General features: G+C 38.4%; 1 protein-coding gene across 1 annotated transcript in view; it reads right to left on the reverse strand.

The window, feature by feature from the left end:
- Positions 1–27,682, reverse strand: part of TTN (titin) — a 468,698-nt gene that overhangs the window by 152,480 nt on the left and 288,536 nt on the right. Inside the window, exons 130-157 of the mRNA XM_078847988.1 lie at positions 26,683–26,950; positions 26,325–26,585; positions 24,504–24,713; positions 24,325–24,402; positions 24,190–24,216; positions 23,246–23,293; positions 21,501–21,557; positions 21,300–21,377; positions 19,268–19,534; positions 17,034–17,111; positions 16,005–16,085; positions 15,283–15,366; positions 14,980–15,054; positions 14,674–14,751; positions 14,242–14,325; positions 13,606–13,689; positions 12,855–12,932; positions 12,609–12,692; positions 9,811–9,888; positions 8,849–8,932; positions 8,455–8,526; positions 6,086–6,169; positions 3,469–3,549; positions 3,138–3,212; positions 2,711–2,788; positions 2,402–2,485; positions 542–622; positions 278–358 (exon numbers count right to left, since the gene is read on the reverse strand). Of these exons, the coding sequence (XP_078704114.1) occupies positions 278–358; positions 542–622; positions 2,402–2,485; positions 2,711–2,788; positions 3,138–3,212; positions 3,469–3,549; positions 6,086–6,169; positions 8,455–8,526; positions 8,849–8,932; positions 9,811–9,888; positions 12,609–12,692; positions 12,855–12,932; positions 13,606–13,689; positions 14,242–14,325; positions 14,674–14,751; positions 14,980–15,054; positions 15,283–15,366; positions 16,005–16,085; positions 17,034–17,111; positions 19,268–19,534; positions 21,300–21,377; positions 21,501–21,557; positions 23,246–23,293; positions 24,190–24,216; positions 24,325–24,402; positions 24,504–24,713; positions 26,325–26,585; positions 26,683–26,950 (2,818 nt within the window). The remainder of the gene's footprint in view (positions 1–277; positions 359–541; positions 623–2,401; positions 2,486–2,710; positions 2,789–3,137; positions 3,213–3,468; positions 3,550–6,085; positions 6,170–8,454; positions 8,527–8,848; positions 8,933–9,810; positions 9,889–12,608; positions 12,693–12,854; positions 12,933–13,605; positions 13,690–14,241; positions 14,326–14,673; positions 14,752–14,979; positions 15,055–15,282; positions 15,367–16,004; positions 16,086–17,033; positions 17,112–19,267; positions 19,535–21,299; positions 21,378–21,500; positions 21,558–23,245; positions 23,294–24,189; positions 24,217–24,324; positions 24,403–24,503; positions 24,714–26,324; positions 26,586–26,682; positions 26,951–27,682) is intronic.

Raw genomic sequence — 27,682 nt, forward strand, 5'->3', positions numbered from 1 at the left:
AGAAAGAAGAGTTTTAAGAATATTGATCTCTAGTATTCTGAATATATTTTGTATGTAACATTAGTGTTTCCTTCGTTTAATAATAACCAAAGTGTTTATGTAAGGAAAAACAAATAATAGTATACAGAACACACCGCTGTAATGCAAACAGTCAGACTGTGATTTATAAGAAACTCACATTTTTATTAACAGACACTAAAACCAAGAACATGAGAAGAGAAGACCTGTGTCATGTCTTTCAAGGTAAGGAAGAATCATTTTAATTAGTAACTTATACCTTTCACTGGTGGAGCTTCCTCAATTTTAGGAGCAGCAGGAACTTTTGGTGGTGGGACAACTTTCTTAGGCTTCTCAGGCACTTAAAAATATTACAGTGTATAGTTTAAGAAATAGGAAAAGTATCAAAACAGTAAGGAAACACTTGGTTAGTCAAAAGAGAAGTTTGTAACACACATGTAATAGGGACATACATCAAAAACAACAAAATCAGAAACAGTGAGATGTAGAACAATTGACATTTGATATTTAAGAGTTGATGTACCTTTAGCAGGTGGGACTTCCACTTTTTTGGGAACAGGGACAGGTACTTCCTCCTCTACATAGAAAGGCTCTTCTTCAGTCACTTTAAAGATATTAATGTTAAAGATACAGAATTGATGTATTTGGCATGTTTGATCTAGTCCTTGGTTAGTGTATCTATGGGATGCTCGATTTAGGAAATCTAATTCACCCAGTCTCACCTGCACTAGGAGTACTGCCTATCCCCAAAATAGTAGCAAGATCCAAACTGTGTAGCAATTTACTGATATCTGGGAACCAGGACATACAATAATCACAGCGGGTGTGGCTCTGTGAGTGTAAAATGGAGTCTTAGATGGAGAGACCAGTTCGTAGATTTGGGTTTGGGATGTAGACATTTATGTCAAGCAGTAGTCTTTTGTGGTGAGCCAAATCCTTTCTTATATTATAGTCTCTGTTGAATTTGTTTTAGAGAAACATTAGGTGGATGAAGGAAAGGTAGCTAATTTACTGAAAGGTTTGGCTCAGATTTCAAAACATGGTTTTCATTTGCCATATATTTTAAAGTCAGTGCTGTCATTTTCTAGGAACTCTGAACAAAAAGATTGGGAAGAAAATCACATCAGGCTAACGTTAGCTTCTTTTTCATGATGCCTTCTCCTTTTGGACACAATCCTGCAAAGGGCTGAGCTACTGTAGGTATGAAGTGCCCTCAAAGACTGATCCAACTCCCCCAGAAGTCAATGGAGTCACTGTCAATGACTTAAGTGGGAGATGGACCAGGCCTGAACACTCAATACTGCTAGGAGATGCTCAGTGCTTTGCAGGGCTAGATCTAATGCCCACTGAAGCAAGTTGAAAGTCTCCCATTGACCTGAGTGAGACACTAGGAATACATAAATCTCACTGGAATTTGTCATCTTGAGAATTCAGCTGGATACAGACAGATTCAACATGTCACGTGCAGAGGGAATTCAGGCAATGGCTTTGTGTTCTTTGCTCTATGCAGTGTGAAGTTACCTGTGTTACAGATCCACCAGTATATTTTTAAAGGGTACAGGTGTCTCCATAAGTTTGCTCATTCTCACAAAACAACAAACAAACAAGAATTTAAGTTAACAGAGCCAACAGAGCAACTTAAATTTTAATGCACCAACAGCGGGATGTATATTTGGCTTGCAGAATTTATACTTTTTGGAGAGTAGTAGCATGTTTCCTTTTCTTTTGGGTAAGCTCCCTAGGCACTTCACTTTATATTATTGTGCAGTTTTAGTAATAGCAAAGATATTTATAAAAGCATGAAAAGAAAAACAGAAAGAGACATATGCACACACAAAAAAAGAATGTCTAAAGCATATATACATGACACAGTAAGGACTCTAGAATTTGAATGTAAGATTTTTCAGCATTCCTGGTATTTTCCATTACATGTAATTTAATTAAAAAATTTTACACACAGAAAAAACATAAGAGACAGCATATTAAACCCACAAGAAAATGACAGATGTTAAGGACACAAGACCATCTTTCAAAAAAATGCTGATGATCTGAAAAGACGTTGATACTTTCTTTTCAGAAGAGACAATGAGCTTCTTCATATGATTGATGCTCAGTTTATGAAAATTAGCGTGTACCCAAAACAACTACGCATTCATAGCAGTTTTGAATGCACAAGAAATGCAGGAGACTGACCGTTTTATATAATTTTCTGCATTTTTTTGCAGGGCAGAAACAATCAAAATTCTATTTAATTTATGATCAAGAAAGTATAAGCTTTTTTTTTAAAAAAAAAATCAAACAATTCCCAGGTTCAAGGCCTGCCGGTTCCCACTGATTTCTGATATGTAGAAGCCTCTTATTTCACCAGAAACAGCTTATGTACCTTTAGTTGGTGGAGCCACCACTTTTTTGTGGACCGGAACAGGCACTTTCTCTTCTGGCACAGCTTTCTTGGGAACTTCTGGCACTTTAAAGATATTGTTCATTTTTAGGTGTTTTGAATTACTCACAAATGGCAAAAATAATAGGCAACAAAAATACAAACACAGAGGCCTGACACTTGTGTAAGTCAAATAAGGAAATTAAAGCATAAACCAGAATCTATATTTTATGCAACATAATTAGGCAGTTCAGGACACAAGACAATATTAAGAGAGAAACATCTGCTGCATGGCTTCAAAAGGCAATGTACCTCTCTTTGGTGGAGCTTCCTCCTTTTCAGTGACAGCTACTTTTTCTTGGGTGATAATTTTCCTGTGCATTTCAGTCACTTTAAAAATATCAAACGTAGGAATAGTTAATTGTAATATGTGGAATGCACTTTAATAATAGGCAGCTAGACATAAGTCTTTCTAATCTTGACTGATTTTTGTTGAAAGAAAATATACATGAAATTTCACTGAATACAAAAATGAGACAGAAGAAGAAGGAACAATTTAGAAAAACAGTACAAAGGACACAAGTGATAGTCTATATACAATGAAGATCCAAACAGAAGTTACTGTCACTAAAACACAAAATATCTACATGAAAAACATTTGAAACAAATAAACAACAAAATGTGTAAGATAAAGAAAAAGATTAAGACATCTAGAGAATATCAATTTTCATTAGTTTACCTTTGGTGAATTGAGGTTCTTCTATTTCAATAGCAACCGGGGGTATCCATTCTTCCGGTGGTTTTTTCTTAAGTACTTTAAAAATATTGTGTAATTTTAGAAAATTGGAATGATTTCAATACCAAAGAAACCAAAAGAAAAAGGAACACACAAATCTCAGTATAAATACACTGGCAATTGACACAAACAGGCACATGTACTTGTTTAATGCTAAAAAAATTAAAAGTATCTAAGCTATATTTTACTGATCAAGATAAGATTGAAAAGATTAAAGATTGAAATTGAAAGAAAGACATTTTTCTATGTTATAGGACGCAAAGAAAGAATATACCTTTAGCTGGTGGGGCTTCCACTTTTTTAGGAGCAGGTACAAGTACTTCCTCCTCTATGTAGTAAGGCTCTTCTTCACACACTTTAAAGATATTAATGTTAAGAATACAGAAGTGACCTATTCGGTATATTTGGTCTATTATTGCATATATTACCTTCACAAGTAATGAAATGATTAAAAAAGAATAACCAACAAAGAGTACTGACACCCATAACACATATATTTGCTGCTTCGTTTTCCAGATTGTTTCCTTGATAACACTTGTAAACTTTCAGAAAAACTATGGTGTGAAAAAGACAAATAGAGTCCGTGGTTAGTGTATCTATGGAATGCTTGATTTAGAAAATTTAATTCACCCAGTCTTCACTTGCACTAGGAGTACTGCCTATCCCCCAAATAGTAGCAAGATCCAAACTGTGTAGCAATTTACTGATATCTGAGAACCAGGACATACAATAAACTCTAAGGGTGTGGCTGCTTAAATGTGAAATGGAGTCTTAAGGTATATTTACAGTGCAAAACCCAAACAAACAAAACCCGTAGGAAGGAGTCTCAAGGCTTGGTTACACTTGTGAGTTACAGTGCATTAAAGCAGCCCCAGGCGCCCAAGCTCACTACCCTTCCACACTGGCAAAGCACGTAGAGCGCTCTGACTCCACAGCTAGAGCTAGACACACGGCTCCACCTCGGTGAGAAGATTAACACTATTGCGCCTTGGCTGAAATGCCCGGGCGTCAGTGTGAAAGAGGTGTTGCATTACTGTGCTCTGATCAGCCTCTGGAAACGTACCATAATCCCCTTAAGTCAAGTGACCACTCTTCCCAATGTTTTGAACTCACTGTAGAAATGCGGATATGCCGTCTGAAAGCTCCATTTCTGACAGCCGGCTGCTTATCTGCTCCGAGACAAAGCAACCATTAGTGTGGAATGTTGTGTGTGAGAGAGAGAGGCGGGGGGGGGGTCTGCTGCTGTCTGAACTTACAAGACAGCATGCTGACATGCTCTCAGCTCCCCCCAAAACCCACTCTCTCTCCCCCCACATACACACAACACACTCCCTGTCACACTCAACCCCTCCCCCGCCCATTTGAAAAGAACGTTGCAGCCACTTGCCTGCTGGGATAGCTACCACAATGCACTGCTCTCTGTGGCCATTGCAAAAGCTGCTAATGTGGCCACACCAGTGTGATTGTAGCTGTCAGGGTAGACAGACTGCAGTGCTTTCCTTACTGCGCTCTCCGAAGGCTGGTTTAACTCAAAGCACTCTACATCTGCAAGTGTAGCCATGCCTTCAGAGTCAGGGTCAACATACGTGGATTCTCACTACAGGGATTTAAAATAGCAGTTCAGATGTTTTCTTAGTTTAGATGTTCCTGCTTGGGCTGGAGCTCAGAAACCAGTGATGGGAGGGGTCTCAAAGCCTGGGCTCCAACCTGAGCAGAATGTTTACACTTGCATTTTTAGTGCTGTAGCCTGACCCTCACAAACTAGAGTTAGTTGACCCAGACTTTGAAACTCACTTTTTTTTTTTTTTTTTTTTTTGCAGTGTTGATGTACAACAAGATAGTTTCTACCTGCAACAGGGAAATGGGCAGACCACCTGGTAGAGTTAGGTTGGGGATATATGCATTTAATTCAAGTGGAAATAGTTGTGCTGAGCCAAGTCCTTTCTTTTATTACAGCCTCTGCTGAATTTGTTTTAGAGAAATACTGGCTGGACAAAGGAAAGGTGGCTAATTTACTGGACGGTTTTAGCTCAGATTTCAAAATATAATTTTCATTTGTCATATAACTTAAGATTAGTGCTACCATTTTCTGCAAAGTCTTAACAAAAAGACTAGGAAGGAAATCACATCACAATAATGTAAGATACTTTTTTTAAGGTGCCTCCTGCCTCTGGACATGATCCTGCAACACGCTGAGCTACTGTAGGTCTGAAGGGCCCTCAGAAACTGATTTAACTTCCCCAGTGTCAATCTCAATGACTTATTTGGTAATTGGGTCAGTCCAGAACACTCAGTACCTCCAGGAGTTGCTCAGCACTTTGCAGGGCTAGATATAATGCCCCCTCAAATCAATTGAAGGTTTCCCATTGACCTCAGTGAGACCCTAGGAACACATAGATCTCACTGGAATTTGTCATCTTGAGAATTCAGCTGGATACAGGCAGACTCAACATGTCACATGCAGAGGGAATTCAGGCAATGGTTTTGTACTTGCTGCTCTTTGTTACCTGTGTTACCTGTGGTACAGATCCACCAGTATATTTTTAAAGGTTACAGGTGTCTCCATAAGTTTGCTCATTCTCACAAAACAACAAGCAAACATGAATTTAAGTTAACAGAGACAGCAGAGCAACTTAAATTTTAATGCACCAATAGCTGGACATATATTTGTTTTGCAGAATTTATACTTTTGGAGAGTAGTAGCATGTTTCCTTTTCTTTTGGGTAAACTTGCTAGGCACTTCAGACATTTTAAATTATTGTGTAGGTTTAGTAACAGCAACATGAAATCAAGAACATTCAGTAAAAACACAAGGCAGAATTCATGGCACATTTACAGCACAGACATACAAAGAACATTATATGTTGGATCAAATGCTATATCCAATGTACCTTTAGCTGGTGGTTTCTTCACTTTTTTAGTAATAGAAATTGGTAATATTTCTTCTATGACTACTCTCTCGGGAACATCAGGCACTTTAAAGATACAGAATATTTACATTTAAAAACTTTAAAAAACAATGTACAGAAGCATAAATGCTAGAGGCAAGATGTAGAACACAAATACACAATGGTGTAATTCAATAATACAGAAGAAAAATATATAAAAAAGGGTAACATAATTATATGTGGCTCACAGATCACCAAGGCAACTGCAGATTGGCGAGGTATTATGGAAGCATTAGACCATAATTTAATACAACAACAAAAAGACATATCATGTCTCAATATATTCATATAAGCAGATGCTCTTTGCTGTACCCACTTCTCCCAACACTGCATTTATACACATTCCAGGTCAGAGTTCTGGTACAAAATCCAATCAAATCCTGAAAAAATTCAGGCCCTCTGTGACTTCAGTGACTGCCCCTTTCCGTATGAGGAGAGCAGGGTCCTTCATACAAATGTGCCTCTGTGGCTTCTCCAGTAAATACAGCAAGAGCCCTCTGACAGCCACTTGAGACAAAGAATTTGTACAGAACAGATAAACATTCCAATCCCATCGTTCTAGCGTAAGATGGGAGAGTGGGTACAAACAAGCCACTTGCACAGATGGAAGTAGACAGTGATCTTGTGCTTGCAGTAAATTAGAAGTAACCCATGTCTACATGTAGAAAATGACAAGATTTTAACTGTAAAGACTCCAAAAAGCTTATTATGTAGATTATGTTCAGTTTTGCAGATTCATCCAGGAGAGAGTGCACACTTTGTTGGTGGAGTTTCTTCTCTTTTTGAAACAGTACTGGGTATTTTTTTCCTTCTGACTCTGAAATTGCTGGTTATTAGTGTGTGAAGTCATCCAGGAAAAACTACAGTGTGCCCTGGCATTTGGATGACCTTTTAGGATCTCTGAAATAGCAAAGAAGTTGGGAATTTTCTTCTTGGTAGATGGAATCTACTTGGCAATAATAGGTCTAAGTATTTCTACCTACATTCTGCAAGGAACAACCTAATCTTTGCTTGTCGCAGCAATTTGCTGTGAAGGTCTAGTTCAATCAGGTGGATGCTTTTTTTAGATGCCTGAAGCCACAGCCTGCAAATCTCCCTCTTCTGGTAACAAGTGTTCTTTTTAGGCTGTGTGAAATAAGCCCAGTTTCTTTGTAACTTTCTGGCAGGGCTGGTGCATAAATTTTCAGCGCCACACCTTTAATCTTAAGTGTCAGGTAAGTCTGAACCAATAAACTCAAGATGAAATTGATTGAGCCTGGCAACTTTCATTGGTTTGATTACAAAACCAGCCACATTTGGCCCAAATTGCCCCAGCCAGGAGACTCTGCTGCCCAAGAAAGCTCTGTCCCACTTGCTGCACTTCTACTTGCCTTCTCAGGGAGGCCTGTAGACCATGACCTCCTCTCCCTTTGGGGACAGCTAGCTCACTCTTCCTTCACAGGCTCTTCTCCGAACTGCTGAAACACCCAGAGTGCTCAACAATGGGGTTTCTCAATAGCTTGGAGCACTCTGGGTTCTCTCAGCCCCAGAGTGAGTTCAAGTACTCACAGGGCAGGAGAGGAAGGGCCAGAGGAGCCTTTCCTGTATCACTACTTCCGAATGTGCTGGCTTCCCATAGAGAGGCAGAAAGGAGGACAGACAGCACAGAAGAGGAAAGCACTTGCGTTTTTAGTAGGGAGTTGGCCAGGAAGTTTCCCCTCAGAGGGCAGAGAAAGACAGGCAGCACACTGGTTGCATCCAAGAGAGAAGCTAATTAAATAACCGAGGCCACGTCTATGCTTACTGGGGATCGACACTGCTGCAATCGATGTAATGGGGATTAATTTAGTGAATCTAGTGAAGACCCACTAAATTGACAGCAGAGCACTCTCTGGTTGACTCCAGTACTCCAGCTCCCCAAGAAGAGTAAGGTAAGTCGACGGGAGAGCATCTCCTGTTGATGCAGTGTGGTGTAGACACCCGGGTAAGCTGACCTAAGTGATGTTGACTCCAGGTACGTTATTGACATAGCTGGAGTAGCATAACTTAGGTCAAATTATCCTGGTAGTGTAGACATGGCCAAAGCTTCCCCCAGGAAAACAAAAGAAGTCAGGAATCTCAGGATGGAAGATTTAAGCCTCTTGAGAGCAGAGAAATTCAAAGGGCTTCACTTTCAGGAAAAACATTGGCCTGCCCCAGGTGTAATACAAACTTTTAATCTACACTCATCTTGAAATCCTGAGTTTTGCTTGCAAAACAAAATAGATTTAAAAAATGGTGGCAAAACTAAAAGATTTCATTCAGGCCTGAAACTCTTTTAGTTTAGTTCATACCTGTGTATGAAACCTCCTCCTCTGTGTGAAGAGAGATGGACATTTCCTCTGACAAAGCCCAATGCTCTTCCACTGTTGGTACATTAAAGATAGAGTCTAGTTTTAGTATTGTTCCTCTGAAACAATATTTGGGGTAGAGGTTATACATTCCCTATCCACTCAATGTGGTTGTTACAGAAATATGACATTTTAATTGCTTTCCTGCCACCTCTGACACCAGATAAAATGGAGGGAAATGCACCCCTACGGCAGCCACTGTATCCCTTAAGGTTCCTAGGATTTTGGTGGAATGTCAGAATTCAAGAGAAGTTACTGTGGCAATATAGTAGTCAGACTGGAGGACCAAGAGCCAGGCAATTATTTCTTTTATAATTTATTCTATGGATGTGGGTACCTTTTGCTGGTGGAGCTGCTTTTCTTTTTGGAACAGCAATGGACACTCTTTCTTCTGTGATAACTGTCTTTGGAACTTCTGGTACTTTAAAAATAGCAATTGCAAGAATAGAAAGAGACATATGTACATTAAAAAGAATGACTAAAGCATATGTACATGACACAGTAATAGAATTTGAATGTAAGATTCTTCAGCATTGCTGGCACTTTCCATTACATGTAATTTAACTACAAAATTTCATAAACAATAAAAACATAAAAGATAACATTTTAAACACACAAAAAAATGACAGATGTTAAGGACACAAAAGCATCTTTGAAAAGAATGCTAATGATCTGAAAAGACTGATACTTTTTATTGTTAAGAAGAGACAGTGAGCTTCTGCATATCAGTGATACTCAGTTTATGAAAATTAGTGTGCACCCAAAACAACTATGCAATTCATAGCAGTTTTGAATACACAAGAAATGCAGGAGTGTGACTGTTTTACCTGATTCTCTGTATTTTTTTAGAGGGCAGAATCAAAATTCCTTTTAATTCATAACAAAAAGTGAATATAAACTGTTTTTAAAAATCAAATAATTCACAGGTTCAAGGCCTGCTGCGTTCCACTGATTTCTGATATGCAGAAACCTCCTGTATCCCCAGAAAGAGCGGAAGTAATTTTAGCCAGTGGAGCCACCACTTTTTGGTGGACTGGAACAGGCACTTTCTCTTCCGGCACAGCTTTTTGGGGCCCTTCTGGTACTTTAAAGATATTGTTCATTTTTAGGAGTTTTGAATTACTCACAAATGGCAAAAATAATAGTCAACAAAAATACAAACACAGAGGCCTGACATTTGTGTAAGTCAAATAAGGAAATGAAAGCACACACCAGAATCTATATTTTATGCAACATAATTAGACAGAGATACAAGACAAGATATAAATATCTGTTGCGTAGCTTCAAAAGGCAATGTACCTCTTTTTGGTGGAGCCTCCCCCTTTTCAGAGATGGCTACTTTTTCTTCGGTGATAATTTTCCTGTGCACTTCAGTCACTTTAAAGGTATTAAGTGTAGGAATAGTTAATTTTAATATTTGGAATGAACTTTAATAATAAGCAGCTAGAAATAAATATTTTTAATCTTGACTGATTTTTGTTGAAAGAAAATATACATGAAATTTCATTGAATCCAAAAGTTAGACAGTAAAAGAAGAAGGAACAATTAACAAAAACAATACAAAAAACACAAGTAATAGTTAATACACGGTGAAGTATCAGACAGAGGTTACTGTCACTAAAACACAAAATATCTACATGAAAAGTATTCGAAACAAACACAAACAAACAAAATGTGTGAAATAAAGGAACAGATAAAGACATCTAGAGAATATCATTTTCATTAATTTACCTTTGGTGAATTGAGGTTCTTCTATTTCAATAGCAACCGGGGGTATCCATTCTTCTAATGGTTCTTTCTTAAGCACTTTAAAAATATTGTGTGATTTTAGGAAATTTCAAAACCAGAGAAACCAAAAGAAAAAGCAACACACAATCTCACTATGAATTCACTGACAATAGATAGGTGTTTCTGTGGGTTTGCTTGTTCTCATACGTAATGGAATTGTCTAAGGAAGTCCACAGAATGTCATTATTGATCTCTGAGTTGGTCAGTCAAACAACAGGAAAGGAGGAATAATACTCTCAGAAACAAAATCTGCATAAACACTGAGGGACAGAGGATCCTCTTGATATTTAAGATTAGATTGATGCTTTTCACATGTTTTCTGTAAGCAACCAACTATGCTGTTTTGTAGTGGGTTGGGCTGAAGACTGATCGTAAGAAGTGGCAGAGCTGTTTAGTAGTGGCAAAATGTCATAATATATGAAACTTTACCAGCATTTAAACAAATGGTGTAATGAAAAATGTTCATCTACACACTGAGGAAAAACTTGATTTTTTTTTATAAAAACCAAAAAATTATTTCAAAAATAGGAAGATTCCGAGATAGTTTTTATTTTAGTCTACACTCCTTGAATTGTGGTTGTACCTGTAACTGATGAAATCTCCTCTTCTCTGTGAACAGAAATGATTGCTTCCTCTTCCTCTTCTTCTATCCATTCTTCCAGTGTTGGTTCTTTAAAGACAGGTTCAGTTTTAATGTTTTTTGTGGAACAATGGTTATGGCAGAGGTATAACAATTCTGATAAAATCAATGCGACAACTACAGCCATAGACAGGAAACATAAAATGCTTTGTACGTGTATGTTTGCCGTGCATTAAATTCTGTTCCTTGCCCATGTGCTAGGGACAGGGGTCAAATTACATCTATGGTAACTCTCAGAGTTCAACTGTATTTTCAGTGGAGTGCCACAGCTTCCCAAACATCCCATCACAGCAGCTACAATGGAGGGCCAGCAATAAAGTTGTTAAATAATTCTTTTTACTCTTTTGGTGGGTGGTAAAGAAAGACTAGTACAAAATAAGAGGGCAGGTTATGTGCTGGACAAATAAACTGAGAAACCAGCATATTCTTTAGAACTGTGTCAGGGAAAACTCAGCTTGTGATGGGGCAAGAGGCCAATTTGCCTAGGTACAAGCAGAAAGGAACATGTTTACATGAACAAATACCTTTCCACATATTCATATTTCATAGGGGTAACTTAGCTGTTGACTTTAGGAATTTTGGCCCTTTTGTTGTTATCTTAACAAATATGTGTTAACTATCCCAGTCTGACTGACTATTCATTAATGGATTACACAAGTGGGGAATCTTGGCTTGGAACACTATGGGGGAGATCCTTAACTGGCATAAATTGTTATAACTCCATTGAAGTCAGTCTCCATTCAAGCTGAGAATCTGCCCCAGAATGGTAATAAGTTATAGTGCAAAAGCAAGTCAGTGTTTCTCATCTGTAGCACAATGAATAGTTCTTTTGTATGTGGGGAAGGAAGTGATGGATACAACCCTCATGTGTGTACCCATACCTCATGGGCCAGATCCCTCAAGGTGCTTACTATCCAATTATCCTTAACTTTCATTGTGTCTTCATTAGGAGTCTGATCGAAAGCCCACTGCAATCAATGAGAATCTTTCCATCCACTTCAATGGGTTTTGTATCAGGGATTAAAAGTACAAGGGCTGGGCACCCACCCCACAGAAAGCTCTGAGCAACTGGGAAGTTATGGGCTCTACATGTAAAAAGTTGTAATGCAAAACCTCACATATTACAACCAAGGCACATTTCTGTATTAGGAATTATGCCTTTAAACAACAGATTTGCACTCTAAAACAACAAGAACAATCTACAGAATTGATGTTTCTCACATGTATCACTACTTGCAATATATTTTCAGGTGGTGGGACATCACTCCTTTAGAGATTATAGCAGATACTCTTTCTTCTGTAATATAGACTTTTTCTCCTAAAACTGCTTTCTGATATACCTCAGGCACTTTGAAAGGTACTAATATAAAATTTATGAATTTCTAATTGCAATGTGTAGATAATATCCCATATTGCTATGACTAAGTTTTTGAAGATTTAAGAACACTGATGCTATATAACAAGAGCACAAATAGTAGATGACAGAGTACTACACAATACACACAAAATAAACTCATGATCCTCTGTCAATAACACAGTACACTAACAGATAACTCCCAACAGCAACACAAATCTTACAAATACAGTAAGAGGCCAATAACAAAACAGAAGATAAGAACAGATGCTATTTAAGAATCAGCATGATCTGTCACTCCATCGGGAAGTGTACCTTTAGCTGGGGGAGCCTCCACTCTTTTAGGAACAGCAACAGGTGATTTTTCTTCAGGGACAACTCTCTTAGGCACTGCAGGCACTTTGAAGATATTATTTCATTTTAGGACTTACAAAATGGAAAAAGCAACACATACACAAATGGAGACTTTAAAGAGGAGATTACATCCAGACACACTTTTCCACAACACAATCAAAACACTAAAGAACAGTCTTTTACACAGTAAACTACAAGGTAATGTACCTTTTGCTGGTGGAGCTTCTTCTCTTTTAGGAGCAGCAACTTCTTCTTTTGGGACAGGTCTTTTAGGCACCTCAGGCACTTCAAAAATATCAAATAGAATACTGAATGCTAGTTTTGAAAAGGATTACTGGGTACGTTACTATAGAAGTGCATTCATCCATTCATCTGAGGAAGATAAGCCATTTAACACACAAACTGTACACCTTAACGTACAGAGATGGGTTACCGAAAGAAAAGGCGTCTTTGAAGAAATCAGACCCGAACTCTGACATTTGGAATATGCACACAAGTATTTTAAGACTGCATTCTTTAAGTCAAGAAACTAGAATTGTTGCTAGTTAGCATTAAGTGGTGTTATATAAAACATACAGTTATGATGCACAAATAATCATTGTCATTGAAACACAAATCTATTTACATATACACTGCATGAAAGACATTTAAAACAGCAGCATTAAAGAGGTGCATATAGAATGCAATCTACTATTTGATATACTTCTAGCAGATGGAGGTACGACTTTATTGGGAATGGGAACTTGAACAGGTTTTGTAGGCACTTCAAGAACTTTGAGGATATTAAAAACAGATTTAAATAATCTTTCTAAAAAGATTTTGAGAACTACATAGACAAAGAACAGACAAACAATAGACTGCATATAAAAGTATATATAACATATTGTTAGATTTAGAAGTAATCAAAAATTATTAAGACAAACATATTGTTAATGTTCACACTCGAAAGGTGATGTACCTTTAGCTGGAGGAGTTACTTCTTTCTTGGGAACAGCAACAGGTACTTTCTTCTCTGGCACAGGTTTCTTAGGCATTTCAGGCACTTTAAAGACATCATTGTCAAAACGGTGGTGTTTTAGTTTTTGGAACACTTATTCAGAGTACAGTGCTCGAAGAGTCCTTTATAGAACCCATACAGTTATCCAGTACAGCTAAGGATGTGAGCACTGCAGCACGTCACAACGTGTAGCTATATAATATTAAGATATGTAGATAACTATTTATAAATTACTGACAGGTAAGCACAGTGCATTGTTATATTATTAATATAGCACTATACATTTCCATGGTAATTCACAGAAGTAAAAAAAAAAAAAAAAAGGCCAACCCCTTTTCGGCAAAGAACATACAATTTAAATACAGATAGAAAAAGGAAAGGCTAAGAAAAGGAAGGACAAAGTTTAAAACAAATAAAGTGATTATGGGCTGTGTTCCAGCAAAAATGATCCTTGAATAAATCAACGTAGTATGTAGCAGATAAAGATAACACAAAAACAAAGCTGTATAGTTAATCCACAAATGTATTTAAGACAACAACAAAAATAAGATAACAAAAAACAAAAAGATCTTGCTTTTTTCATGATAGCTGGAGTACCTTTAGCTGGTGGAGCTTCTACTTTTTTAGGGACAGGAACTGGTTCCTTCTTTTCTGGGACAGTTTTCTTTGGCACCTCAGGCACTTTAAAGATACAGAGTTGTGAACATTTAGGAGGTCACTAAATTATTTAGTAAAACACTGAAGACAAGTTTCAACATGTACATATACAAATACTAAGGAATCAAAAAAGTTTATCTATGTTATTAAACATACATTATATATTTTGTGCATATCAAAGAACATACGAACTACTTATCATTTAAATAGTTAAGAATATGGCTTAGCTTGAGAGAGAAACTCATGTTTGTGTTTGAGAGCACATAACTTCTGAGGATGTAGCCATTAGTTGAAGAAATCTGAGCAAGTCTGGCATTCTAACCTGTGGTGAGAGGATAGACACCTGAACACCGGGGCACAGATTTTATTTACCTTTAACTGGAGGAGCCTCCACCTTTTGGGGAACAGCAACAGGTATTTTTTCTTCTTTTCTCTTACGTGTCTCAGGAACTTTAAAGATATTAAATGTAGGGATATTAAATGGTAATGTTCATAGTAGTTCTGAAGTTATTTTAAGAATACGTATGTGTATGCAAACTGTCTAAAATACATATATAAGCACATTCAGAAATTTGGAGCATAATCTGAAGAGGTGAAGAGTACTCATAATGAATAGGATTATATTTTTAATAATTAAGAATTAAAGGTTAATAAATATGTAAGATTTTAAAAATCTACCTTTAGCTGGGGGAGCCTCAGGAATTTCAACATGTACTCTTTCTTCTATGACAGTTTTCTCATGTACTTTTGGCTCTTTAAATAAAATCATTTTAATAATGTTGTCATGTCGTATTCAAAGTTTGTCTCTCAAAGAATATCAAAGCAATGGAACACAACAACAACAAAGAAGCAATGTAATATGAAACATAAATGTACAATGTGTTTAAAATACATAATTTGTCAAAAAAAAGTCTATAAAAAGAAACTAGTAAGATTGAAATGTTTTCATTTGGGTTTACAACTTTTTCATTTTGTACATACCTGTAACATAAGAATATTCTTCTTCTGCTTGAACAGAAACAGACATCTTTTCTTCTGAAATAGTCCACATTTCTACTGTCGGTACTTTAAAAATAGGATTTCATTTTAGCAGTGTTTTTCTGAACCCATATTTGTGGTAGACAATGTATCAGTCTTTATCAAATCAGTAAGTCTATTGTACATTTAAGTCTTAAAGCACAGAATTAGAGACTTAGTATGTATGTGCTAAAATAGTAAACATGAAAGTAATAAACATGAATTTAGTATCTATTAGAGGTCAACGAGATAGACAGTGCAAAAAGCTCTTTAAAACAAAAGAGCATGTAGCCTTTTAAAAATATTACACAGAAGGAGCACATAGAATTTGCCTTCCCAAAGAAATTGCAGGATGCTAAGACCATTCATCTTTAGATATAAGCCAGCAAGCAGAATACATGAAGGAAGAGCCACATCACACTGCAATACCATGAACAGAATTTAAACATTTGAAAGCTACCCACAGAAACCATTCAACACAAAACCAAATTCTATGCTACTCTGTAACAGAACAAATTAAACGTGAAAGTATGCATGTTACATACTACTAATTAAACAATGAGAGCGGTCACTGCTGGGCAATGTGAAATTGACACAAATACTAGACACATATATATCCACACGCAGCACAATGATACATGCGCTGGAAAGAGTGGAATAAGTAATTGAGAGGTCAAGATCTGTACCTTTCTTTCTCATAACTTTCTCCTCCTCGACTGGCACCCGGGTAGGTTTTGGTGGCGGAACCTTCTTGGGAACTGCTGGCACTTTAGAAATATGAATTGTGAGTCCCGTATGTAGTGAGAATACCAAATTAATATTACAGTTAGTTAATGTTTGCAGCACACTTTGAAAATGTAACAGACAAGACAAATGTACTATGATCCAGTCCTGCAGCTGTGCTAAGCTTGCATGGGATAGCACAAAATGATATAAGGACAGTGGATGTTTCTTTAGATCCCCTACCACAGTCCATATCTTATTAGGGGGTTATGAAATTTGTGACCACTGCTGCATGGATGTTCATGACCTCCTCATTCTGTTGAGTTTTAGAATCCAGGTGAAAACAACAAGGAGTCCTTGTGACACCTTAGAGACTAAAATTTATTTGGGCATAAGCTTTTGTGGGCTAGAACCCACTTCATCATCCACAAAAGTTTATGCCCAAATAAATTTGTTAGTCTCTAAGGTGCCAGAAGGATGCCTAGTTGTTTTTTCTGATATAGACTAACATGGCTACCACTCAGAATCCAGGCGAGTCACTGCCATTATAGAATAGAAAATGCTGAACTGGAGGGCCCCAATCAGCATAAATTTTAAGCATAAATAAAAGGAGCTGGGATGCATATGTATCCACAAGCCTAAACAATGGTGAAGATACCCTGGTTGATAAACCAGTATGGAGAATTGGAGGTCAGACATGAGTGGGTAAGGGTGAAGGAGATACTCCTCTCCAAATGTAGTTTATCAGCACTCCCTACCCTCAAGTATTAGGTGTTAGCTCTACAGGCTCATGTATTTCTCAGAAACTGCTGCTTTTATCTTCCTTTCACTACAGCTGGGCAATGTTTGTTACCATCATTGTCTCAAAGATTGAAAATTGGTCAGATCTATGTTAAATGTAGTACATTTGTTTCTGAAAACACATAAAGTGGCAATATTCCAACTACTTTCATGTCATAGTGGCGTTAAAATCATGCAGTAGGTAGCAGTACCTTTAGGCAGTCTGACTTCTTCCTCCTCAAGCCTTTGAGTGGTTACCTCAACTTCTTCAGCTACAGGTTTCCTAACAACTGCAGGTGATTAAAAGATATTTCACAACATTTAGACAACCTGGCAAATGATCACTCAGATAAAAATTGGTCAGAGCTGGGAGCTGTAGCATTTAATGCAACTTTGATATGTTTTAATCTTTGCCAGGATTCCCTCTTGCACATCCACTCATATGGTTCACTGGTGATGGTGACCCCTGTGGAATGAGCCATACAGCTTGCACCCAAACCTGGTGGATCTCCAGGGGCCCACTGAGAGCCAGGGAGATCCTTATGAAGGACCTGGTGACTACCACTTCCTAGTAGTGCAGCTCCATTGCTCTACCAAGGACTTCACCTGGTCACAGCTGTTTGAGGACTGCTGCATGGTGGGGGAAGGAAGATAACAAAACCTTTGCCTGAATGATGTTTGCCCAAGAATCTCTGCAGTATCCCTCAACCCTCCCAGTCTCTATTTTATTGCATAGGGAAGACCCCAGTCTTCCTGAGCACCCTGACCTTATGCATTCTGCCGGAGTGGGAAGATAGGCATGCAGTGATCTGGGGGAGGATCCCACTGTCTAGATTTACATCAGCATGAGAGAGATCTGAAACTTGCTCAGTGTAACCATGACTCTAGTTATACAGATATGTCTCAGTCCTGTACTTTTATGTATGGTCACTTCTTTCTTTTCAGCTGTAATTCTTGGTGTTATATGCTCAGGCATGGGCTTCTGAGGAACTCCAATCACTTTGATAAAAACAGCATCTCATTTAATGAAGAGGAAATACACACCCTGAAGAAGTACACCTTACCTCAGGGTGGGACAGGCCAACATTAGGTGATGATATAATATTTCACAAATAAAACACACAATTATGAACATTCAACAGTTGTCATGGGGGATTCTGTTCATTTCCGGTTTTGTTGCTAACCCATTGACTTTAGGACAAAATTCTGTCTTGGCTACATACGCACTTCTCCCACTGAAATAAATGGGAGGCATGCTCTTGACATATATGACTCTTAACGCTCCAGAAAGATTTGTGGAACATTCCACCCAAATCAGCCTTGTCTGGGGGAAATGCAGGGGAAATCCTCTCAAATAATTAAAAACATGCAACTGTCTAAACTATGGCTAGTTCATGGTGCATTTGAAAAGCTCCCAAACTTCAAACTCCACAAATTAATAATCACACTATAATGTGTCACTTTGAGCTGTGTCCATAATATCCTAGCCCTGCTCGATGATGGGCCATGATTTGCCACTGATTTGCAATCATAACTCCCCTGTACTTTATTTGGGAAGTTCTACGTACAGATTGATAGCACAATATTCCCCAAAGTACTGTAATAGAAAATCTCAACATGTACCAATTGGGGAGAAAATAAAGAGAGACCAGGGCTTACTTCTGAACACAGAGGAAAAATACATAAAGAAACAATATAGATTAAATAAGGAATAACTGCTACTGTCAAACTCAAAATCCTGAAAAGCTACTCTAAACCTTATACTACAAGACTAGTTGGGATAGGTCTCAAAGACTGCAGCTGTAATGCACCTGGATAAATGGAAATTTATTACATTACAGCTGACTTTAGATCCCTGACAAAGATAAATGTGGATGTACAGTGAGTGGGCTTGAGTCTTCCTTCCCTATATGCTCATTTCTCCTTTTATACAGGCAGCCACAAGCTGCTTGGTGCCTGATCTTGCTTTCATTGAAGTCAATAGCAAAACTTCCATTAAATCAGCAGTGCAGGTTCAGTTCCATAGAGAGTAGAAGTGGGGATGAAGAAGACCTGCCCCACCCCACTGCAGCATGTGAAGCTATATACACACTGTATACACATGTATACACACTGGAAACCCCATGTATCCTTGTTATGAAAGGGTCCCAAAATGAAAAAAAAGTTTTGTTTGTCCTTAGAAAATCCTGGTGGCTGTGGAAATGTTAGCTCTTGTACATCACGGCCTCTTTAATAGGTAATTAGAAGATAACAGGTCAAGAAAATGGCACAAAATACTAATTGTAATTTCAATATTTATATTCCATTGTATTCGGCAGTAACATTTTTATACATCCCAAACCAAATGGATTATACTGAGCATGGCCAAGAGAGTAGAGAGATGGAGAAAGTGAAGGGGGAAAAAAGAGGGAAAAAAGATTAATAAAATCAAGAAATTCTAATATACCTTCTTCATGATAAACATGTTTTTCTTCATAAGTTTCCCATTCCTCTTCCCCTTCTTCATAACCTTCTTCCCTTTCATAATATTCCTGTTCTCCTCCATAATCTTCTTCCCATTCTTCATAAGGTTCTTTTTGTTCTTCATAAATTTCTTCTTTTTGTTCATAAACCTCTTCTCTTTCTTCATATATTTCCTCCTTTTCATGAACTTCTTCCCTTCTAGCTACAGAAGTCACTTCGATCTCTTGTGGCTTCCTTGGCACTTTGGGAACTTTAAAAGATTGCTCATATTAAAATATAGAGTTTGCAAGGCATAATGGATGTATATAATTTAAGAAATATACCTATTTATGGAATTCAAGTAGCATATTAAACATTTTACACAGTAGTATTAGATTGCTGTTTTATTGTTTTTTGATACTCTTGATATTGTCCAAACTTGGTTTGTCTCATGCAGACACAGTTATTCAATTTACCAATAGATTAGTTAGGTCAGAGCTATCACCTCAATATATAACTATGATATTATTATTTTCGGTTATAGGACCCATATTTCAATGGCAATTTTATCATATGTGTTCACTGGAAGACCACCACATTGAGTTCATTATATATCAACAGCAAGAGAAAGTTGGAAAAGAAAAAAAAATTCAAATTAGTATCATCAGCACATGCTGGTACCAGGGTGAAATCTGTCTAATGAAGTTAAGATGAATGAAAGAAAAATTAAGAATGAATCTGTATTCTTCTGATGCAGATTACCACAGGGTAGGAAAACTGAGTGGCCTATTCCTCCACAATGGATTATTTTCTCAGTATACATGTTTTATACAACTTCTTTTGTTGAAATAATATCCTGTTATTTTGGGGGCTGGGGCCAGGATGCTGGTTTCTTTACAACCTCTGAAACTTTAGAAACGTTATGTTTAGCATTCTAATCTCTCCTTGATATGCACACATAGTCACACTATAAAGGCAGATATAGATCCATATTGAAGCAGTATATATCCTTGACCAACCTCTAGATGGTAGGCACACTGTCCCAGATTTTCTCACCCATTGAAGTCAAGTGCAAAACTCTCATTAATTTAAAACATCACAGAATCAGTTCTAATATTACCCTCAGAAAAAGGAGAAATGGAGCATGAAGAAATTAGCACCTTTCCTAAATTCTGCATTTAAGGCCCAGTCCAACCCCCACTGAAGTCCTTAGTGCATTGTCGTAAGCCCACTGATGTCAAAGGATGGAATCCCATTGGGAGTTTTTTTCCAGGTTGCATACTGTCTACATACTCATTTTTTCTAGATAGAAATAAATAACTAGCATCTTGAAAATATGTTATTTTACCCAAGATGTTTTTATTCCTGACACAGTTTAACAAAATAAAATAAAATGAAATAAAATAAAGTAAAATAAAGTAATAATAATATTCACATAAAATTAATTTAAAGAGAGGTTTTTACATATGCCTCATCAAAGCTGCTGATAGCAATGTTTTTTAGATATATGCTAGCATGATGAGAAAAACACTGAAAAGACTACTGATTCTAACTGATATAATCTACAAGATCAAGGCCTTTGGATTGACTAAGCAAGAAGCTACAGTGTTCTCTACATCTTTTTAAAGCTGCATCCCACAATTTCATAAAATGACACTATAAGAGAACAGTCACATGTTTACAGAGTAGCTTTTGTCTTTGTTTTGCTTGTCTTTTCACTATGTTTTTATTATTTTTATCTTCAGAACTTAGATTCTTGTATGCTAGTTAATGCTCATTTTTTCAATCTTTATCTTGTATCACTAGGTTACAACCTTTAACTAGGATCACGTGAGAAATTACTTCTGCCTCGATAATCAGTGTTCCAGAACATATTTTTGAAATATCCTAATGAATGAGAATTTGGGCTTTAAATATGCATATTTATAACTTTAAAATAAAAAAGTCAAACACAAAAACCTCTCATCATTCCACATTAAATAAAATTACTTTCTTAAAAATACCTCTTAAAAAAATAATGTAAAAATCCATTTTACCTTTAGGTGGAGCAATTTCTTCAGGAGCTTTTGAAACCACCTTTTTGGAGACTTTCTTTACAAGAACTTTCTTGGTCTCTGAAAAAAAAAAAAAAATATATATATATATATTTGCATTTAACAGCTACAGGAAAAAAGTTGGATTTAACATAGTGCATTCTGTTTGACAACATTTTCAGTTTTAAATCTATAAGCTTTTACCTTTCTTCTCTTCTGGTGGTGGAACAGCAAAAGGCAGCAAAACAGGAATAGGAATATCTTAGAAAAATAATGAATATATTTTATTACAAATATTTCAATGCTACATTCTTAATAATATGTAAAAAAAAAATTCCTAATATGCTTTGCATACAGGCATATAAAATGACTGTATTACAATTAAAAAATCAAAAGTAACTTGTGGTTGGGGTTGGAGCAGTCAAGAGCAGTCATAGTACTTTTCATGGGTGGGAACTGCAAATCCATCCTAATGTAAGGGGGCTGTTGGCCTCCTTCTGAAAATTAGTGCGGGTTTTTTTTTTGTTGGCCCTCTCCCAATATCAGGAAAAGGGGGAAGGGCCAAAGAGAAATCAGGATCCTGAGACTGACAGTTCCCAAGGCCAATGCTCTAAGTCTGCGAATTGACAGGGTAGGCAGGTCAATGAGGGAGTCTAGAGCATGGGGCTCATCTTCCATGTGAGCTGGAGCTGCCTGAGTTAAAGTAGGGCAGGGGCAGAGCTAAGGAGAAAGCAGCAGCCAGAGTGGAGCTGGGGAAAGAGCAGGAGTCCAGAGACAGAGAAGGCAGAGCTAGGCTGGAAGAGGAGCAGCAGCCAGAGCTGGTCTGGGAGGCAGAGCAGCAGCACTGAGACAGAGTAGCCAGAGTTGGGGAACTGGAGCAGCCCAGAGCTGGGGAGCTGGAGCAGTGGAGACCAGCCACGCCGACAGTGAGCCAGGCCTGAGCTACTTCAGGGAGCTGCAGGGCCAGAGCCGGGGTGTGGATGCCTTCTGTGCTACAAGTAATACTGCAGCCAAGAGTGGTGAGCAGCTGGGGAGAGGGAGGTGGGGACCCTAGGCAGCGAAGGCCCAGTGGAGGGAGACGTCACCAGGCAAGAGGGCCTTGGAGGCTGGACTCAAGGGGTGAGGGAAACGGGGCCCTGAACCACAGGAGGGCCAATGCTGCGGAGAAGGATCCTGCCACCTATAGTTAGAGAGCATGTAGCTTCCATCTGAGTAGGTGTTTTACCCACTGTATCACCATAGCACAGCCAGATCCTGGGCAGGAGGACTGGGGCATGTGAAGAATAGACTGTGAACTTTTCTTAAGTAGCTGAAACTGCTGTTTGTGGTATTCCCTATCCCCAAAGGGGGGGGCCCTTGTTCCTTTAACCTTTTCCACACACACACCCATTTTTTTTAACGTTGCTGTTTAATAAGTTGTATTTGGTTTAAGCTTAAAGTAGCGATCAGTGGGTCAGGGAAGTGGCCAGTGTAGAGAGAGTACCCTGGAGTGGGGACACCCAGATTCCTGTCCTAAGTGACCCTGCCTTATTGGGGTTATGAGGACTGCTGCACAGGAGAGTGGAAGAGGAGTCCTTGAGGTCAGGCAGGCATCTGGGCAAAGGGAATTAGAGCAAGGACACATCTTTTCTCTGCCTGATTCCCCCAGGGTAGTGCAAAAGCCAGAAAAGTTCCCCATGATGGTGGGACCATTCCCTCGCTCATACTTATTTGACCAGTCTACCCTGACAATCAGTGGGTGCTATTGGACACCCAGCACCAGAACCAACAGTGCCACTGCCTCCCCCAGAAAACCCTGATCATTCAAGCTTTGCACAGAGAGGGGTGAATTTGAACACTGCTCAGTCCTAGATTTTTTCTGAGGTTCCCAAATCTCCAAAATTCCCGCTGCACCTTTGCCTAGAATCTAAAGAGAAATCCCATTATAAAAATCTGGTTATTCATCTTACCTTCAGTTGGTGCTTCAATTGGAACTGCAACTCTGGCATCAGGAACATCTGGAAAGTCAAAATATATAGAAATGTATAAAGTAGAAATTCTGATGAACTTGTCCAATCCCTAGGACTGGGTGACAGTATTTTCTAAGGAATAATTTTAAACTACTCAAGAGATGGGACCTTCACCTCTTCCCATAGGAAACTGTTCTACAGGCTGCTACTCCTCAGCATTGGGAAACATTCAGACTATATCTCCTCTCTTCAGTTTCACCCATTACACCTGTTTAAATCCTCTTGGACCACCTTGTGCAATTTTTCCTTCTCTTTTGATTTAACATCATAGAAATACATATGGATCATTATCATGTCCTCCTCCTGAGTCATAGTTTAGCCAAGTTACACACACCTAATTCTATTACCATTTTAATTGCATCAAACCCTAAATCCTTATATTCTGGTGTGTTTCTTTTTAATTAGATTCTAGTATTTAGACGGTTCTCTCTCTCTGATATATCCCCCCCCCACACACAGAAAGGAAGATTATTAAGTATAATTAGAATGATCACTTTCCTTGTCTATGATATGTTGTTTGTCTATTTGATTGGTTGTTTTTTTACCTCTTCCCTAATCTTCACTATATTGCATTGGAAGTCCATGCCCAATTAACTGTCCACTCTCAGCCCCAAGGAAAGAGGGGAAGTTGGCTTCCCTTAATGTGCAAGAGGACCCCAGGCCCAGAAATTCCTCACTAATTGTGGAATCGTCACAACATTCACAATTGCTGCCTATGGGAATAATCTTCCTTTATAGATCTGGAAATTCCTTCTCAGCATATTAGCCTTGGTGTACTAAAACCAAATCCAGAAATAAGGGTTTCAAAAGCAAAAAATAAAGGAGGACACAAAATTAAATCAGTGCCAGATGATTCATAAATATGTTCTCAATTTTTTCTTTACCTGGTGGCTTCACTTCCAGTTTCATTTCTGCAAAAAAACAATAGATTTGTATTTAGAATGTTTTCACTCTCCAGCACACAATTTCAGCTCTTGTACATAGCTACACTCTCAAACCTGTTTACTACATGCACTAACCTTTGGTTGTCAGATAGAGCTCTGCAGTGCTTCTTGCTTCACCTCTTGGTTCAAGACGAGCAATTACAGAATACACACCTGGAATATGAAAGCATTTTGATATATACCTCATGTTGATCATTAAAAAACACAAACAATGAGAAAAAACAGTGACAATGGAAACATCCCATTAAGGTTACCTTCATCTTGTGCAGTGACATTGTGGATAGTCATATAATGACAGCGACCTTCACTTCTAAAGCTGTATTTACGACTCTCCCTCAGTTCAATGGATCCTTTGTACCATGTCACAACTGCGTCATCAAATGAAACCTCACACTCAAAGGTTGCAGACTGGTGTTCACTCACCACTATATTCTGTATGCTCTTTGTGAACTGAATGGGCTCAGCTGGTTTGGAAACAAAACAAAAATATATTAGTTAGCCTTGTTGCAATAGACCTTTGTTTGTACAGTAACTCCTCGCTTAATTTTGTAGTTATGTTCCTGAAAAATGCGACTTTAAGCAAAACGATGTTAAGAGAACCCAGTTTCCCCATAAGAATTAATATAAATGTGGGGGTTAGGTTCCAGGGAATTTTTTTCCACCAGACAAAAGACTCTCTCTCTCTCTCTATATATATACACATACACGCGCGCGTGCACACACACACACACACACACAGTATAAGTTTTAAACAAACAATTTAAATACTGTACACAGCAATGATGATTGTGAAGCTTGGTTGAGATGGTGAAGTCAGAGGGTGGAAGAGGGTGGGATATTTCCCAGGGAATGCCTTACTGCTAAATGATGAACAAGGAGTTGGCTGAACCCTCAAGGGTTAACACATTGTTGTTAATGTAGCCTCACACTCTACAAGGCAGCACAATTGGAGGGAGGGAAGACAGCATGTCAGACAGAGACAGAGACACAGACGCACACCCTTGTGTGTGAGAGAGAGATGTGCATTGCCCCTTTAAGTACTCTGACCGCACTCTAAGTACATTGCCTTTTTAAGTAGATCAACAAGCTGAGACAGCAGCTGCTGCTAGCAAGCTCCCTCCCTCCTGAGCCCTGTCGTGTTTCCCACTGCTGTATGGAGATGGGGTAAGTGGGAGGCAGGAGCAGGGGGGAGGGGGACACCCTCATCCCCCCCCTGCATAGCAAGTAGGAGGCTCCCGGGAGCAGCTCCAAGGCAGAGTGCAGGAGCAGCACAGGGCAGTGGTGGGAGGGACAGCTGAACTGCCTGCAATTGATAGTCTGCTGGGCCGCTGCTGCACAGGGAATTTAGGGGAGTCGGGAGCTGATGGGGGGCTGCCGGTCCACCCTGGTTCCAAGCCCCCACCAGCTAGCTCCAACAGGCTGCTCTTTCTGCAAGCAGTGGACAAAGCAGGTGGCTGCCAAACAACATTATAAGGGAGCATTGCATAACTTTAAATGAGCATGTTCCCTAATTGATCAGCAATGTAACAACGAAATAACATTAATGGGGTGACTATAAGTGAGGAGTTAATGTATATAATATTCTGTAAAACTAACAACAGACACCTACTAGGATACTGAAAAAGGAAATGAAGAAAAAAGAAATACAAAGAAATGTGTATTCATCATTCTATCTCCTGTGAAGTGCTCCATTTAGGAGTGAAGTTAAGAAGACACAAGAGTATTGCCACAACACGATTATTGTGAGAAGTATTCAAGAGAAGTCATTAAAGCAATTAAGAAAAGATAAAGAATGCTTGGTGTATAGGCATATTGGAAGTTTGAAATCTCAGGAAAATATGAACATCTCAGAAAGAGGAGACTAAAGAGGATAAACATAACTCAGATCTAAGTGTTTCAGAGTAATGGGTCATATTAATTACACAGATAAAATATTATTAGGTTATCCTGGCAGTGGTATCTCCTTCAAAGGAATGGATCAGCAGAATTTCCCATCAGGTCCATCTTCTGTTAACTGAGCATCCAGAAACTCTTTCAAGAAACCATAAAATAGAGATTTCCATCTGTTTACAAACCTTCAATGGTTAGATCTGCAGTTGTTTCTATATTGTGAAGCTTGCAGGTATACTGTCCTTGGTCTTCTGTTCTAACATCCTTGATGATTAGTTTGTGGATTTTCTCTGAGACTTGTGTTGAGTATCTTCCTCCTATCTTAATGGCTTTTCCATTTCTATACCACTGAGATTTGGCATTTGGGATAGAGAACTGACAAATCAGGGTGCATGTGCGTCCTTCCTTGAAAGCAGTATCATGAAGATTCCGTTCAACTGCAGGTGCTGTTAGCATGTTAAAATACATATTTTAGCAGATATCTGAGTGTTAAATTAAAGAGGATAAAATACTTTCAAATAGAAACTTTAAATGTACACTTACCAATCACAGTTAGCTTTGCATTAGCAATATGTGGACCACAGACAACTCTGAAATTCCCCTGATCTGCAGGTTGGCAGTTCCTGATTCTGAGTGTGTGCCGATCACCTTTAATTTTTATTTCATACTTGTTACTAGAATCCAATTTTTGAGTTCCTTTGTACCAGGAGAGTTTGATTTCTGGATAATTAATCTTAATTTCACATTCAAAGACAGCGTCCTCATCTGCTAAAATGGTCTGGTTTTCAATATCCCTGATGAGTGTGATAGGCTGAAAAATATGAATTTAAAAGGTTAAGTCGTCATTCCAAGATCACACTTCCTATTATGTGATTAAATACTTGACTATCAAGTCAAAGCCATCATGTCACCTCTGTCTGTGTGACTCTTTGATGAATAAACGATACAAGTTCGTCAAATTCCTGGTCTCCTTTTCGAACTCTCTCTGTGATTTCAGTTTCCTGTGGAAAGACATGACATGATTTAACATGAAGTAACACTATTGGGAAATAGTTAGGATCCATGTGTTTATATCTGTCCCTCCCTCCCTGATAACAAATCTGGAGAGTCGTGTGACTCTCTAACTGAACCTTCTGCAAACCCATAGCTCACTTTAACCTCCTCACCAGCCCATCTTACAGGTTCCATGTCACCAAGATCCTCTGGGCAAAGAGATGGGGACAGGACTTACTTGGACAGAAGATGTCACTGTTGGTAGCAACACTGCCTCACCCAGTGCTTGAGCATGCTGGGAGTTCGGAGAGTGAGACAAGATAGAATTGGAATCTGAATCTCTTATGCATACAGCAATGTCACAGCTAGGATATCAAGCCTGTTGCCAGAAACCATGTTACTCTTAACATTCCCAATGCCACAGTCTGACTAGGTCTTACCAATCTATGACTTTCTTCCTCTTGGCTTTGCTTTAGCAGCTCAAAGGCTTGCAGGAGGCCACGGAAATCTGTAATTCCATACATGCGAGCATACTTCTCATATTCTTTGG

The sequence above is a fragment of the Lepidochelys kempii genome, chromosome 11 (genome assembly GCF_965140285.1).
Source record: "Lepidochelys kempii isolate rLepKem1 chromosome 11, rLepKem1.hap1, whole genome shotgun sequence".
NCBI lineage: Eukaryota > Metazoa > Chordata > Testudines > Cheloniidae > Lepidochelys > Lepidochelys kempii.